At 46.9% G+C, this 17,595-nt stretch overlaps 1 protein-coding gene across 1 annotated transcript in view; it reads right to left on the reverse strand.

Annotated features, from left to right (window-relative positions):
• LOC120914594 overlaps positions 1–13,958 on the reverse strand; it is a 33,253-nt gene extending 19,295 nt beyond the window's left edge. Inside the window, exon 1 of the mRNA XM_040325275.1 lies at positions 13,098–13,958. Coding sequence (XP_040181209.1) covers positions 13,098–13,958 — 861 coding nt within the window. The remainder of the gene's footprint in view (positions 1–13,097) is intronic.
• Positions 13,959–17,595: the final 3,637 nt, after the last annotated feature.

Below are 17,595 nucleotides of genomic sequence, written 5' to 3' on the forward strand. Positions count from 1 at the left end.
TCGGTATTTCGACATTATGGCGGACACTTCGGACATTTTTGACACATTTTTGGGACCATTGGCATTTTTATAGCGATCAGTGCTATAAAAATGCATTGGATTACTATAAAAATGCCACTGGCAGTGAAGGGGTTAACACTAGGGGGTGGGGAAGGGGTTAAGTATGCCTGGGTGTGTTCTTACTGTGGGGGGGGGGGGGTGGCCTCACTAGGGGAAACACTGATTCTCGGTTCATACATTGTATGAACCGAAGACCAGCATTTCCCCTGCTGACAGGAACGAGAGCTGTGTGTTTACACACACAGCTCCCGTTCCCCGCTCTGTACCGAGCGATCGCGTGTGCCCGGCGGCGATCGCGCCCGCCGGGCACACGCACGGGAGTCGGGGGCGAGCGGGGGGCGCGCGCGCGCCCCTAGTGGCGGCTGAGAGACAGGGCGTCATATTACGTGCTCTCGCCTAGGAGAGCCACCTTGTGGACGTATTTCGGCGGTGCGCGGTCGGCAAGTGGTTAAAACAAACACTGATGTAAAATAATATTGTAGTATAGAAAATGAAAAAGGACACCAAGGGCCAGATTCACGTAGAATCACGGCGGCGTAACGTATCCTAGATACGTTACACCGCCGCAATTTTTCATCGCAAGTGCCTGATTCACCAAGCACTTGCGATGAAAACCTACGCCAGCGGCCTCCAGCGCAAGGCGGGCCAATTTAAATGGGCGTGTGCCATTTAAATTATTAAATTAGGCGCGCTCCCGCGCCGGACCTACTGCGCATGCTCCGTTTCTTAACTCCCGCCGTGCTTTGCGCGCCGTGACGTCATTTTTTTGAACGGCGACGCGTGTAGCGTAATTCCGTATTCCCGGACGGCTTACGCAAACAACGTTATTTTTTTAATTTCAACGCGGGAACAACGGCCATACTTTACACAGCAATACGATTGCTGTGTAAAGTTAAGGCACCAAAAAAACCGACTAACTTTGCGACGGGAAACTAGACTAGCGGCGACGTAGCGAACGCGAAAAACCGCCGGGGATCGCCGTAACTCCTAATTTGCATACCCGACGCTGGTTTACGACGCAAACTCCCCCCAGCGGCGGCCGCGGTATTGCATCTTAAGATCCGACAGTGTAAAACAATTACACCTGTCGGATCTTATGGCTATCTATGCGTAACTGATTCTATGAATCAGTCGCATAGATAGAAACAAAGATACGACGACGTATCAGGAGATACGCCGTCGTATCTCATTTGTGAATCTGGCCCCAAGTTCTCAACACTTTTTATTGTGAATATTTCCCTCTTGACTCAGAATTGGGAAGTGATTCAATCTTTCACTTTCACAAGGATGGTTGCAATGGAGCAATAAAAAATAACAATGAAAACTATAAAAAACAAAAACAAAAAACAAATACAAAAAAGGGAACAGAGATTCATGTGATTTTGACTGATGCAGTCTTCAAAAATGTGTCTAACTTCCACATTCATGTATACACTCACGGGTCACTTTATTAGGTACACAGGTTCAATTGCTTGGTAACGCAAATTTCTAATCAGCCAATCACATGGCAGCAACTCGGTGCATTTAGGCATCTAAACGTGGGGAAGACGACTTGCTGGAGTTCAAACCGAGCATCAGAATGTGGAAAAAAGGGGATTTAAGTGACTTTGAACTTAGCATGGTCTGAGTAAAAGAAAAAAACAAATTTGCTCGAAATCAGGAACAGTTGGGAGCTATGAGAATGCTCAGTGCTTCACAATCCGATGCCACTCTAAAATGTGTGCCAATGTTAAAAAAAGTGTTCCTTAGTGTAACAACTGGCCTCTTATCAAATGGAATGAATTCCTGTTACAGAGAATAGACAGCCCACAATCAACTCTAGATATGTGCATTCCCGTTCGTACGAATGTTATTTTCGTACGAAAATGTTCATTTTCGTACCTGCAGAATAATGTGTACATACGAAAAACTTTAAGCACCAAAATACGAAAACGATGGGATTACGAATGAGTCGCATAACAAACAACCGCAAATACGAACGAACATACGACAAAACGAAAACGGCAAAAGAACGAATATGACAACTATAACAAAAGACTTGCATTCTGTATTTTGTTTGAATCCTTGTTCTGTTCGTATTTTGATTTTCAGTCGTATGTTCATATGACATCTAACAAAAGATTTTCATTCTATATTTTGTTTGAATCCTTTTTCTGTTTGTATGTTCATATGACATCTTATAACAAAAGATTTGTATTCTGTATTCTGAATTCCTTTTTTCTTGGTTTCAAAATACAGAATGCAAATCTTTTGTTATAAGATGTCATTTTCGTTTTTTTGAATGGACAATGAGTGTAGTTAGTTAGTGAAGCAGCTTCTCTTTTGTGCTGAGTACAGTAGTACAGTAAAGCCAAATAAACTTTTCTGTGGATTTTCGTCTGAAGGGAGAGATCAGTTGGCCAGACTTTTGAACCTGGAACCCAAAAATGGTTTTCTGATGGAGTTTAAAAATGAACGAACGTTCGGTAAAACGATCGTTTTTATGTTTGTTGTTAAAAAAGTCTGACCAAGTGTATGGGGCTTAACAATAGTTAATATGGATGAGCCGCGTGTTGAAAGTGCCGCGAATCCCGCGATATATTTACGAAAGTACAAAATGACGAAAATTCACGAAAATTATTGTCTAACAAGTAACGAACATGAATTAAACAGAATAACGAACCATCCCGCATGTACGAAAATAAAACGGTAACCAAAATACGAAACGATCGGAATACGAAAAAATTGCGTCGTACGAAAAACGAACGGGAACGAACAGGAAAATGGGCATCTTACGAAAAACGAACGGGAACGAACCTACGGAACGATACGAAACAGAACAAAAAAAACGAAAAAAAATTCTGTGCACATGTCTAATCAACTCCACAGCAATAAGCATCTCACAGAGGCATTTATTTACGTTCTTTGGGTGAGAACCACTCACCATAGGAGCATGTATGAAACATGACCAGGGAGAAGCCTCATAGCGTGAATCAGTTTAAAAGTTTTATTAAGATAAAAGGAAATACACTCACAATGAGGCACAAAAAAACGAGCAGTAAAATCAAGCCGCCCGCAGTGTCACCCGTCCTACTAACCGCAATGACGTCACACATGCTCTCCACCCGACGTGCTTCCCAAAAAATGACATCTTCTGGGATTGGAGGATAATAAAAGTGGCTGGTGAGTGTTTATAGACTGCCCTACCAAAAATGTGAATCAAAATGACTAAACTGTTTGCCAAATGTAAAAGTGTACAAAATTAATAAATAAAAAAACACCAGAAAATTCAACACATTTCTAATGTATCAATAAGTCCCATTCAAATAACAGTTGCCTAAAAAACAAAAGGTAAGTGAACAGTGCTGGTGCCATTAATAACAGATAAATGCTTGACCACTTTCAGATGCTCTGGGTGACCCCACATGGATGTACACTCACCACAATGGATGAACCTTCTATTACTAGATAGGCCTCAATGTGCTTTTTATGGTTGGACCCACTGTGTATCTTAATAAACAATGAGAAAAAATGGGACTTTTTTATGAGGCCAGCTAGATGGCCTCATAAAACCAATAAGTTTGAGAAAAGGAACTAAATTTGGGACTTTTTAATGAAGCGTGCAGCCAGGGAAATAACATTGCATAGTACTATAATACTGTCTGGTGATAAGGCCATCAATAGTGTCATATAGTAAATGCATAAACATATAATAGCCATCATAGTAAAGTAGTAAAAACTTGTATTCCATGACATGATACATAGTGAAAAAACAAACAAACAACAAAATAGCATAATGACACAATGATAGCATGCTGGCCTAGAGCCACAGTAGTAACATTAAAAATACACCAGACTAGTTGCAACGTATTTCCACTGTAGATTATAGACTGGCATATTCCAGTAAACCGTGGTAATGGTAGCTTAGATAAAAAGATAGCAGGGAAAGGCATCTAATTAGCTTGACGCTTTACTATGAGGCAACTTGAACACGACTTGAGTATGAATCACAACGCGACCCACAACACGACTTGAAGTCGCCTCTAGGAGGAGGAACTCGATGCCAAATTTTAAATAAAAAACTGGAATGGGTTCCCCCTCTAGTAGCATACCAGGCCCTTAGGTCTGATATGGATTTCAAGGGGAACACCCTACGCCGAAAAAACAGTGTGGGGGTCCCCCCCAAATCCATACCAGGCCCGTATCCGAGCATGCAGCCTGGTCGGGCAGGAAAGAGGATGGGGACAGGCATGCGCCCACCCCTCCTGAGCTGTACCAGGCAGCATGCCCTCAACATGGGGGGGGTGCTTTGGGTCAGGGGGGCACCGACCATGTCCAACGCGGTGACGTAAAACACTACGATGTGCTGAGAAAAATTAAGTTCAATGCTTCCAAGCATGCGTCGACTTGATTCTAAAAATGCGTGGATTTTTGACCGATTGACTTCCACACAGATGATTGTTTTTTTACTATCGGTATTTTATCCATAGGAAAATTTTAAAACATGTTCTATTTTTTTTTCACAGATGGAAAACAAACCGATGGGGCCCACACACGATCGGTTTGTCCGATGAAATGGTCCATCGGTCTGTTTTCATCAGACAAACCGATGGTGTGTACAGGGCTTTAAGTATTTTCTGCCACACTGCACCTACTCACAGTATGTAGTGAGAAAAACACATAACTCATAAAAAAAAAAACTGATCAGTGCAACAAGAGTAAATAAAGTTCTGGTGGCAAAAGTTATAGAACAATTCACATCACAAAGTCCACACAAATGTAGTCCCCAAAAACCAATCCCATAAATTCAAGTTGTTTGTGCGTGTGTTATTAGACTTTTTTGTGTCATAAAGCACCACTTACCAGTGTATCACTCCACTACACCCCAGGATTCAGGTGTACCCTCACCTATTGGGATGGATCACAATGGGTCAAACACAGCATGAGATATAAGTCTGAGGCCTCGTACACACGACAGAGTTTCTCGGCAGAATTCACCGAGAAACTCGGTCAAAACCCGGATTCTGCCGAGAAACTCTGTCGTCTGTACAGTTTTGGCTCGATGGAGCCGCCGAGGAACTCGACGAGAAAATAGAGAACATGTTCTCTATTTTCTCGTTGTCCGCGTTGTTCTATGGGAGAAGGCGGCCCGCCGAGCTCCTCGGCGGCTTCATCCCAAAACTCGACGAGGAACTCGACGTGCCAAGCACGTCGAGTTCCTCTGTCGTGTGTACGGGGCCTTAGGGTTCTCCCTCAGCAACCAGTTTCTCTCTCCACCAACTCCACCCCACTGAGGTGCCATATTGTTCATAGACTCGAGAAAAAGACTGGACAGCCGCACTTCCACGAATTTCTTAAAATGTTGCTTTTAATAGTAAAAAATGGAAACAGCACTACAAGTCACAGCAGACAGTGGGGTGGATAGCTGACGCGTTTCGTACTGGGGTATCAGCGCTTAGTCATATTGTTCATAGAGGGATACAAAAAACCTTTATAGTGCCCACAGAAAATCATTTTATTTGTTGAAGTATGAAACTCAAATTTTAAAACCACAATCACAGTGTATTTACAAGCCTTACCTTTACCGCTGATAGATCTCTGCAAGCATTGCAAATGTTAATGCACAGCGTGATGACGTCACTGTCCTACCCACCTGGCGTGTTACATAGTAGGTAATGTTGAAAAATGACCATCAAGTCGAACCTATGTGTGTAATTATATGTCAGTATTACCTTGTATATCCCTGAATGTTGTGGTCATCCAGTGTTGTGCCCTCAATAGATATGACACTAAATTAAGTCAATTAACCCCCTCAGCGGTATCCCCGAGTCTGGCTTGGGGTGGAATTTCAGAACCTTTGTGATGTGAATTTTTCTATAACTTTTGGCACAAGAACTTTGTTCACTCTTTTTGCACTAATCAGTTTTTTATGTGAGTTATGTGTTTTTCTTGCTACATAGTTTTCTTACACAAGTTGTTTAATTCAAACAACTATTCTTCATTATAACATTGTAATTTTTTTTTTAAACCAGTTTGAAAGATTATTTGTTAGAAAAAGGAGTGCTGCACAATTAAATGTTTGATTAAGGTAAAAAACTATTTTCCTTTACCACTACTATAAATATACATGTAATACAAATAAGTGTGAGGTGGATAACCTTATTCATGTATCTTGTTACTGTATATGATTTGTATATACTGTATATTTTTATATGGGGGCATCTATATTTGGAATTTACATAGTCAGGCTCTGCTTCCAGCTTTTCAGTGCTACACGATGATTGTGCTTTGCTGCTTCTTCCCATGATGCAAGTTTATGAGGTTTATATACTACAGACAAATAGACTGTGCACTTTGCTGGTACAGTTGCTCCAGAGCTTTGCAAAGAACAAGGAGAAGCACACCGCTCCAGGCAGAATCAGGCGCAAGGTAGATCATAGGTGGAAGACGAATAAAACAAAAAATTTGTCGCACACTGGAACTCCAACTTATCTTGATGTCATCTTTATTGTCAAAAGGGTCAGACAGATACAGGCAATGGTAGACACATTTCACAAGCGATAGCTTGCTTGTTCACAACAAGCTTTCGCTTGTGAAATGCGTCTACTATTGCCTGTATCTTTTGATAATAAAGATGACCTCAAGATAAGTTGGAGTTCCAGTGTGCGACCAATTTCTTGTTTTATTATGCTCCAGAGCTTAGCAAGTGCAGTGAAGCTCTGGTGTCTTCCACCATCCAATCAAATGCAAGTATTTGCATTTTGTCTTGCATGGGATTGAGTATTTTTTGTAAAGGGAAGCTTTACTTTATTTAATAAGCTCTGGAGCAACAGTACTGGATCCCTCCAACTGCCTCCTGTGGAATGATCCTTCCAGGCCTGCCTCCTTAGCTCCGGCCCAAGGAAAAAACCCCTCCCCTGCAGGGGCCCCTCAAGGGCCACCGATAGCCTCTCCTCAGCACTGCTTCTCCATCTTCCACCCTACTCCCCTGCTGGCATGGCTCATGTCTATTTAAGGGCTACTTTATCTCCCTATCAGGCCCCTAACCTGGAAAAAGGCCAAAGGCCCCTAAATATTCAAGGCAGCTCCTCCACACCATCTGCCCACTAGTTCCAGAACATTCTTCAACATTCTAGAAACAGGGGAGGCACCAGAGAGCTGACAGGATGAGTCATCCAGTCCTGGCCCCTAATAACCCTGACCCAGATTCAGTGACTCAGGTTCTACCCTGGGCCAGATATGCTTTTACCTACTCTCAATACTAGTAGCAAACACTAGATGGGGCAACATGTATGTATGCAATGACAAAAATATTGGAAGCACACCCAAACAATGAAAACAAGCATTACTCCCTGCAAAAAAATATCTGTACTAAAAGATTTATACATTTAGATACAAAAAGCTGAGGATATGTTCACTTTTTGTAATATGTTACATATTATACCCATATTTAGGGTGTAACATGTAACATGTTTCCTTAGAGCAGTCCCCCACACTCTCCAATCCCATGCCTCATGACAGCAGTAGGGGAATCTTTCCCTGCAGTTTAAAAACACGCCCACACAGCTGCATCATTCATTCACACAGATCAGTGAACAAATGAACTACAAGTCCCATCTTCCACTGAGGCAGACGGCTCTGTAGTTTGAAATGAACTGTGAGAGCGCTGATGAGTGCCTCTTATCGTTCATTACTCTTCTGCTCTCAAGGAACTGTCTTCTGTTCAGGGGGTAATGGCAGACAGCTGTACGAGTGTCTGCAGGAGCCTCACATTGCACCCATGATCCATCGATTCATGAGTGCAATGCTTTTCAGGCCTGCAGTGTAAAAAAAATATAAATGCACATTTTTTGTACCTGCAAAATCAAGTGCATTTATTATTTTTTTTATTTCTTTTTTACAAAAGGTGAACCTAGCCTTTTTAATATTACGAAAATATACGAAAGATGTTAATTTTACCAGCAGCAGTGCGTGTGTGTGTGTCATAATAGGCGTAGACCAATGAATCCATTTATGCAATAGATAGGAAGGAATCCGTAAATAATATCTTTTGGGATAATAATTTCGTTTATATTTAATAGCCTTGTATATTGTAGCATTTTATTTCAGTAAGCAATCAGCTTCTAATTGAGGCTGGGTTCACACTATTGTGAATTGGATGCAGGTTTCCCCCCGCATTCAATTCGTATGTCAGGAGATTGTGACCGGATCTCTATGGAGCCGGTTCACACATCTCTGGATCGGCTCTGATGCGAAATTTTACAGGAGTCCTGTGCATCTTCTGGCCTGTTACAGGTCCGAATTCAGCCAATAATTTGGGCTGAAATCGGACCTATAATATTGAACAGGGATGCACCGGACACCTGCTTTAAGCCACTCCGTGCTGAAGTGTGAACCCAGCCTTAAGCTTGTTCAATTAAACTTTGTCAATAAAACCAAAAAGCTGATGGGTTACTATGCACAGCTGCACCATATTCTGTGTGAACCAGTGTTTATTGCCATTGTATCCCGCTTAGGTCTCAGTCACTCTGGCAATGGCATACATGTGTAGAACAGCCCCCTTAAGGACTGCTTTGATCTACCTGTTCATCTGCACTGCCCTGACCCTGTTGACACTCCAACCCACCTGCCACACTGGGTTCAGACATCTTCTTGCAGGCACCTTTAAATGACACTCCAACACAAATAGATATTCTATTAGGTTTTACTGGAGTAAATATATGTGTACAAATGGGGGTTTATTGATCACCTGAAGTCTGGATAACAGCCAAGACTCAGGTGAGGAATCCCCAAGGAACAGCTTAATTGCAGTTCAATAGCAAAAATGCAAGATATACATATATACAGTGAAATGCCAGCTAGAGAATAAAACAGGTGTTTGTAAAGAATCCATTATTATTAATGCAATATGATACCACACTAAAGGGGAATCACAGGCTGGACTATTAAACCCTTACATCCTAATGAGAGCTCAGATAGAATAGGAGTAGTATGGGGCCCTTTAACCAGTAGCAACAACAATGTCCAGAGTGCAGGCCTGCGGTAGTCATCACCGGCAGTTGGAGCTCTTTAACCTATATCCAAGATATGGCACAGTGATGTGGCAGTAAGCAGGGCAGCTTAAACTGGCAAGTGATATTTCTTAGAGTAGTTCAAGATATGGATGTCTATGTACAGTGTCTTATGTAATACAATAAAGTGTTTCCATGGGCAAGGTGTCTGTACACAGTGTCCAAGTAACCAGGTAGGGATTGTGAATGATGGGCAACTGCCCTCTCACTAACTGCAGAGCTGGATAGGAACCTCCTGAACAGCTATCCTGGATGAGATGTCCTTCTGGGAAACAACCAGAGATGGCGACCAGCTGCTGGACACTTGCGGTCATTGGATCCGTCTGAAGAGGTGGTGCCGTGGTGATGTCTCGGGAACAGCAAGGAGAGCAAATCACATGATTGGATAATAGAAGTCAGCATAGCTTTCCCTCATTTACTAAGCTCTGGAGCAATTTCCTTTACAGAGTACAACTGCGCTTGCAAAGTGCACAGTCCATTTGCCCTTAGTAAATCCACCCCTGTGTGTTTACCTGCATTTTAGTGCATTCAGTTTAGCTGCACTTTAAAAAAAAATAATTCTGTGCATCCGGGAGCAGATTAGATTGTCTGAATGCGTGTGAAGGCATGATCTTGGAAGCATGAAGTTTGTTTATATATCCTAGATTATTTTTTCTTCATTTAAATGAAATGTAGGATGCAAGTGTGAATTATTATGAATTGTCACGAGGACAGAAAGTGGGGAAAATCTTCCAAATTGGACCACAGACATCAAAAAGTCCTGACAGAGGTTCTACCTGTTCCTTACGCTATGCGATACTAAAAATAAATGTACAATTGTTTAAAAAGTTACAGTTCTTCTTTTAATCTCTTTGGGACTCCAGCAAGAAAATACACTCAACAAATATTCAATTTTGCTCATCCCTCAACCCACAATGTGGCCATCACAAAGCCACAAAAAAGATTGTTATAATGTTCAATAAGCACAACACAATACCTGCTTATCCTGACAGAAATCTTGTGAGCTGAAGACTTCTCATGCTCTCTGCCTATACTGCACTGTTATAAGTAGGGATGGGCTATCTGTTCGAGTCTAAATATTAAAAGCCAGCAGCTACAAATACTGCAGCTGCTGACTTTTAATATTAGGGCACCTACCTGTTCTGGAGTCCAGCAACGTCGGCAGCAGAGGACGAGCGATCACTCGGTGAGGGAATCAGGAAATAAAGCGCTCCGGCTTCACTGCCCGATGCCCTGCGTCGCATTGCGCGAGTCACGCAGCGCAGTCCTCACTGGTTCCCGTTGTGTTCTAGGAGCATTTCCCAGAACACAGCGGGCGGGGGTGGGAAGTGACGTACTCCCCGCAGAGTCCCCACAGAGAGGACTCCCGGAAGTGGGTGCAAATACCTGTCTTTGACAGGTATATGCACCCCCCTCCCCCTGAAAGGTGTCAAACGTGTCACCGAAGTGGGGGAGGGTTCCGATGAGCGGAAGTTCCACTTTAGGGTGGAGCTCCATTTTAATATCAATACCAGACCTGAAGGGCCTGATATGGAATTTGGAGGGGACCCCCCCCACATTTTTTTTTTTTATTATTATGGTTCGGGGTTCCCCTTTTTTTTTTCAAATAACAGTTTTTTATTTTCGAAAAAGGTCAGTACAAAATATAGCAGCATATCTGGTGTAAGAGAAAAGAGGAGGTACACTATTCCAGCTTAATGTGCTTACACAGTGGTTTCATAATTATTTGTACGATCAGTAGCTTGTATAACAACAGGAAATCAAAGAGGAGAGAAAGAGGAAAGAGGGGATGGAGCGGAAAGGAGGGATGGGAGAGAGAGAGAAGCAAGTGGAAGAAAGAAAAAAAAAGAAAAAAGGAAAAAGAGGGGGGGGAAGCATGCAAGAGGGGCGGGTTGTAGTAATGTTACCTCGGTGGTCTGTCGTCGGCTCACGGCGGGTCCTCCCTCACATGCCACCTCTCCCAGACAAGGTCATGATCCTCCAGTCTGTCCCGGATCCTAGGCCGTCATTTTTTCCATGAGTTTCTACATCCTTGACCCTAACGTAAAGGGCCCTCTTGGGATGGGGGCATCGGTTTCTTCCAGTTTTAGTGCTATCAAGCACCTCGCCGCCCGTGGTGATGTGTCTTAACAGCTTCTTATAAGGTTAGTCTATGCGAGGTTGGGGACAGGCCCAGAAGGAATAGCTTCGGGGAGATGGGGCATGGGCACCTCCAGGAGGCGAGGACGAGGGCTCTCATGGTCTGATTCCAGAACGGGACATCATGGGGGCAGGCCCTATATATTGAAACAGTGTGCCCCTAGCATTGACTTGCACGCCAGCATCGGTCAGAGGTGGAGGGTATATCATGTGGAGAACGTCCGTGTCAGAGTACCAGGGAAAAACAGCACTGTGTATGTATTTTCCTGATAAAGGGTACAATATAGAGCTTTTGGCTGCCTGTCTCCAAACCCGATCCCCCACTCCTCCTCTGAGAGCACCTCCCCCAGCTCCCTCTCCCATCGAAGCATATAGGCGTGTTTACCTTTGTGTTGTAAGGAGTGTTCATTTAGGATTTGGTATATATCTGATATAAGGCCCCTTCGGGCTGTGCCCTCTAGTATAATGCGCTCAAATGGGGTTGGTTTCGAGAAGAGGAGCCGGGGGGCTACTGTGTGGGCGTAATGGCGAATCTGTAGGTAGCTGAAGAAAGCTTGTCGTGGGATGTCATGTTTGGCTTGGAGATCAGCGAAGGAGTGCAGGGTGCGAGACCTGGGGTCTACTAAATGGCCAAAGTGAAATAGATTTCGCGAGGCCCAGGGCCATGACATCGGGTGGGTGAGGCTTGTCGGTAATTTAGGGTTATAGAGAAAGGAAGTCAGCAGGGAACTGTCAGATTTAAGTCGGCAGCCTTGGGCTAGCCTCCTCCATATGCGTTGAAGCTGCCGCATGGAGCCCAGCAAACGTCCGGGCTCCACTGTCGCGTTCGCGTTCCAAAGGAGGTTATTGGGGTGTATTGGTGCCAGCCAAATCTTTTCCACCTCCGTTCACCTATTGTAGGACTTCTGGGGAAACCATGATGCCACCGCTCGTAGCTGTGAGGCCTGGTAATATTTAACCAGGTCTGGGAAGGCCAAGCCTCCCTCGGTTCGCGTCGCCGTCATGACCGAGCGTGGGATCCTATGGCGCCTGTAGTTCCACACATACCGGAGGAGATCCGCTTGTAGGGCACGCAAATGGGCGCATGGGACTGGGATAGGGAGGGTCTGGAACAGATACAGCAGTTTTGGAAGGATCACCATTTTGATGGCCGCTATCCGGCCCAGAAGAGATATCTGATGGGACTTCCATTTATGGATCAGCGCCCTGATCGAGCTATAGAGGGGGGGGGAAATTGGCCTGGTACAAGGATGCAAAGTCCGGGGTCAGATGGACCCCCAGGTATTTCAGGGAGGTTCGCTCCCAGTGGTATGGGAAGACTGACTGCAGGTGTAAGGTCTCTGGTTCGGGCATGTTAATCGGCATGGCCATCGACTTGGAGGTGTTGGTTTTGTATCCCGAGAGGGCCCCGTAGCGTTCAAGTTCACCGTGAAGATTGGGCAGGGAGATGCGGGGACGCGTCAATGTTAAAATAATATCGTTAGCAAAGAGGGAGATCTTAAATTCCCTCCCCCTTACTGGAATACCCCGAATGTCCGGGTTACCGCGGATCGTCGCTGCTAGGGGCTCAACGCACAGAGCGAAAAGCAGGGGGGAGAGCGGACACCCTTGACGGGTTCCATTGGTGACAGGGAAGGTGGACGAAGTGGCAAAGGGAGTTTTTACCTGTGAGATCGGGTTGGTGTAGAGGTGTCGGACCGCCTGAAGAAAAGGTCCCCTAAACCCCATGTGTTTCAACGTGGCGAGCATGAAGGGCCAGCCAAGGCGATCAAACGCCTTCTCTGCATCTAGGCTTAGGAGCAAAGACTCCGAGCCCTCCCTGCCCGCCACGTCAATTAGGTCAATCACCTTTCTCGTATTGTCCCCCGCTTGGCGGAGGGGGACAAAGCCCACCTGGTCTTTATGGACCAGGGAGGGCAAGACTACATTTAAACGAAGGGAGAGGACCTTCGTAAAGATTTTGAGGTCTGAGTTTAATAGGGCTATTGGCCTGTAGCTTGCGCATAATGAGGGGTCCTTGTCAGGTTTAGGAATGAGGGTGATAAATGATCGCTGCATATCCTGCGGGATGGGGGTCTGTTGTAGAAAGGCGTTGAAGAGTTTAGTCATGTGGGGGAGAAGTGTGGGGAGAAAGGTCTTATAATATTCATATGGGAACCCATCTGGGCCCGGGGACTTGTGGGCGGGCAGGGCCTTAATGGCCCGGGTTAGCTCCTCATCCGTAATGGGGGCATTAAGGGAGACCAGGTCATCCGGTTGTAGCCGAGGGATGCCCGCCTGTGTCAGGTATTGTGTCATCCTATCTAGCAGGTCGGGGGAGGGTGGGTTGTGGGGAATTTCCGGCCTGTTGTACAAATCTGCATAAAATGCAGCGAATGCATCCGCAATACTTTGCGGGTGGGATAAGGTATTGCCCGATCTGTCCTGGACCTGGTGCGGGGTGGAAGCGAGGGAGCGATCGGTTAGCTTCCTTGCTAATAGAGCTTGCGCCTTATTGCCCTTGTCATAGTATACCTGATGTAGGCGGACAAGGGCCTTCTCGACTCGACCCAGCGCGAGGTCCCGGAGTGTCGACCGCACTAAGGCAATGCGTTTAAGAAGCGTCAGGGAGGGTGAGGCCTGGAGACGGGTTTCTAGGGCTTGAAGCTGCGCTTCTGCCTGCTTTCTAGCTGACTCAGCGTTCCTCTTAAGGGCCGATGAGATGGCCATACAGCGTCCCCTGATTACCGCTTTATGAGCGGCCCACAGTGTGGTGGTGGAGATGTCCTGCGTATCGTTTTCGCTGAAGTATAGTTGTAGGGCAGATTCTATCTCCGTTTTGGAGGGGATGTGCTTCAGGAGGAAGTCATTCAGTCGCCAGTTATAAGGTCTGCGGTTGGGAGCGTTCAGGTCAAGGGACAAAGTAATGGGAGCGTGGTCGGACCAGGAGATGGGCAGTATCTGTGCGGAACCAGTAGCGCGTAGCGTGGCATTATTAACTAGAAAGTAATCTATGCGTGAGTGTGTGTGATGGGGGGATGAGTAAAAGGTGAACTGGCGATCCCCTGGGTGAAGCGCCCGCCATGCGTCAAATAGATCATGTTTTATTGTAAGCTGGCAGAAGAGCTTAGAGTCCCGCAGGGCCCTAGTCTGAGAGGCCCGGGGGTTCACTACCAGGCGATCCCAGGTCGCCGAGTGGGGTAAGTTAAAGTCCCCTCCTACCACCAATAAATCGTGGGGGGAACGGGCTAGGCGGGCGAGAACCCGGCCCAGAAATCTGTGCTGATGAGCATTGGGGGCGTATAGGGTACACAGGGTTATGTCCCGCGAATGCCACGTTCCCCTCAGGATGATAAAGTGGCCCAGGGGATCAATGTAGGTGTCTGTGCAGGTAAAAGGGCTGCCCCGTTTGACCAGGATTGCAACTCCTGCCCGTTTGCGTGAACTAAAGGCCTGGTATGTTAAGGGGAAATATCTGGACGCGAATGTAAAGGAGTCGCCCTTGGAGAAGTGCGACTCCTGTACCATTATAATCTCTGCCCCCGACTGCCTGAATTCCCTCAGTGCTAAATGTCGTTTCCTATTAGAGTTAAGCCCGTGGACGTTCAGGGATAGCAACTTAGCCATACTGTGGGTGGTGTGATCGTGGGTCATACTTAGCTGGAGTCAGGCGCGCTATGTCCGGTTCTGGGAGGGTGGGTGGAGGGGCCGCCAGGCCGGCAGCCACCGAGGCGTGCCTTCGGGTCTTGCCTGCACGGAAGGGGAGAGAGAGATATCTGAAAAGAAGGAGAGAAATGAAAGCAAAAAAACAGAAGAAAAACACAACATTATTCAACAATGGGGGTCCAGGTGGCCCGAGGGGCCCCGGGACCCAACAGTTCCTTGAGGACCTCCCGACCAAAAAGTCCAAAAATGTGGGTCGGGGGGGGCAGGGGGGTGGTGTGGAGAAACTCCACCGTGGGGGTTGGGAAAGAAGGAACTCTCAGGCTATCAGCCATGGGGGGGTCCGTAAACAGAAGGGTAGCCTCTTCGGGGTCTCGTCCGAGACTGGCCCGATGTGTAGCTCAGGGGTGAGGCTAGGGCAACCGGGGGTAAAGTAAAAAAAAAAAAAAAAAAGGCAAAAACAAAACTTGAGAGCTTCGTGCAGTGCTCAGGGCGGCTCTTGTGGCCAGGATGACCATCTCATGTGGGCCTGTGCCTGGGGGAGTTGCGGACAGGGTCTCGGCCTCTAAGGCGCCTAGGCGGCGGGACTTTCTGCCAGACCACCGGTGGTGGGGGTGGCGTAGCCACAAGGTCCCAGTCCGGCAGCTGGGGGACAGGGATGTCCAGTGTGTTGCAGAAGGCATCCAGATCCTCTGGGTAGCGTAAGGTAGCGGAAGTTCCCTGATGGCTGGCGGAGAGGCTAAAGGGGAAGCCCCATCGGTACACAATGTCTTTGTCCTGTAAGGTGCGGAGCAGGGGTTGAAGTAGACGCCGTTTCTGCAGGGTGATCCAAGAAAGGTCCGGGTAGAGCTGTAGTGGATTATTGTTGAAGACTAGGTTACGAATGGGGCGAGCTTTGCGCATTATGGCTTCCTTCAGCGGGTAGGAGTTTACACGGCATATAACGTCCCGTGGTTTGGAGGCAGGGCCCTTTGGCTTGAGGGCTCGATGAGCCCTATCCATCTCAATGGTCTTGTCTGCTGGTTCGCCCAGAATGCCATTAAATAATTTCTGGAGGGTGAGCTGCAGGTCCTCGGCCCCCTCTGCTTCGGGGAGACCGCGTATACGGACATTGTTGCGGCGCCCCCTGTTGTCCAGGTCTTCGATGTGCCGCTGCATGTCTCTGAGCATAAGATGATGATCTGATGCCTGAATTTGTGTGCGATGCACCGCCATTTTAGTCTCTTGGATCTCCTCCTCCGCCATCTCCACTCTGTCAGCTAAGTGTTTGAGGCCTGTATGGAGAACTTGAATTTCAGCGCGGCAGGTCGCCTTGACGTCTTCAATTAACTGTTTAAAGTCATCGACCGAGCCTGAACCTCCATTGAAGTGGGGGCCCCTCCGTGCCATGGGGCACTAGTGCTTGCCATTGAGGCATATGAGGGGGGAGAGATCCCTCTCCAATCCCCAGCCCCGGGATGGATGGCCGGGTGAATATGTCCCTGGGCTGCAGGAGAGGTGGATTGCGGCCTAGCGCTGGCAGGGGAACTGCCATGCTGTGGAGATCCCATGGAGGCCTGGGAGGTGATAGTAGCTTGCAGGGCCGGGAAATCCTCCCGATTAAACGTGGGAGAGGGGGAGAGCTGGTCCCCGCTTTGCGGCTCAGGGTCTGGGGCAGTGCGGAGTAGGCGGGGGAAGGCCCCCGTACATTGAGTGTCCTGGTCCTGGGGGCCATGGAAAGCCGCGGCCTGTACCGCGTGGTCTGCGGCGGGGAGATGCGGGTGCGGGGATCCACTCACCCGCTGCTGGGAGCCGTCTGGGCTCGAAGATGAGGCAGAAGTCCTCGATCAGGTCGGAGATGGCTCCGGATGGTGAGGCTGAGGTGAGCGAGGGGGAGACGTCCCTGTGCTGAAGGTGGCTGCGTCCGGCGCCATCTTGTCTCCTCCGCCCGGCGGCATGTCGGATGGCCGAAAGTAATGTTTCAGGGTCGTGGATGAGCCTGGCGGGGGTTGGGATGATCCCCGAGCCTTGGTGGACCTGGTGGTCCGCGATCCGCCCATGGATGGCTGGAATTACCCCCGTTTTTTGCCGGTTTGCTGCGGGCTGGAGAGGAGCTCTCAGGGGATGCTTCCTTCCAGGCTGGCTTCCAGTCACGCCCCCCCTCGGGGTTCCCCTTAATATTCATACCAGAACCAAAGGGCCTGGTAGTGGACTAAAGGGGAACCCATGCTGTTTTTTTTCAATTACTTTTATCTGTATTGCCGGGACCCGACAATTCGTTATAGCCGCGAGTAGTTTTAAATTACTTTTTTTCCTTTAGAAATATCATTTTGTGCAGGGACTTTTCTAAGCACGGGAAACATGCGCTACCTTACGGGCATACTGTAGACGACCCCAGGTACGAAATTTTAAGGAATATTTCACTTTTATTATTTACTTTAAGCATTATTAAAATCGCTGCTCCTAAAAATACGGCCATTTTTTTGCATTGATACATGTCCCCTGGGGCAATAACTTGCATATAAGCCTTTAAAATTAGCAATTTTGTCAGGACCTGACAATTCATTAAAGCCGCTATCAGTTTTAAATTACTTCTTTTCCTTTAGAAATGTCATTTTGCTGCGGGGACTTTTCTAAGCACAGGAAACATGTGCTATTTAACAGGCATAGACAGCCCCCCAGGTACGAAATTTAAATATATATTTTACTTTTATTGTTTCACTTT

The sequence above is a fragment of the Rana temporaria genome, chromosome 9, assembly GCF_905171775.1.
Source record: "Rana temporaria chromosome 9, aRanTem1.1, whole genome shotgun sequence".
NCBI lineage: Eukaryota > Metazoa > Chordata > Amphibia > Anura > Ranidae > Rana > Rana temporaria.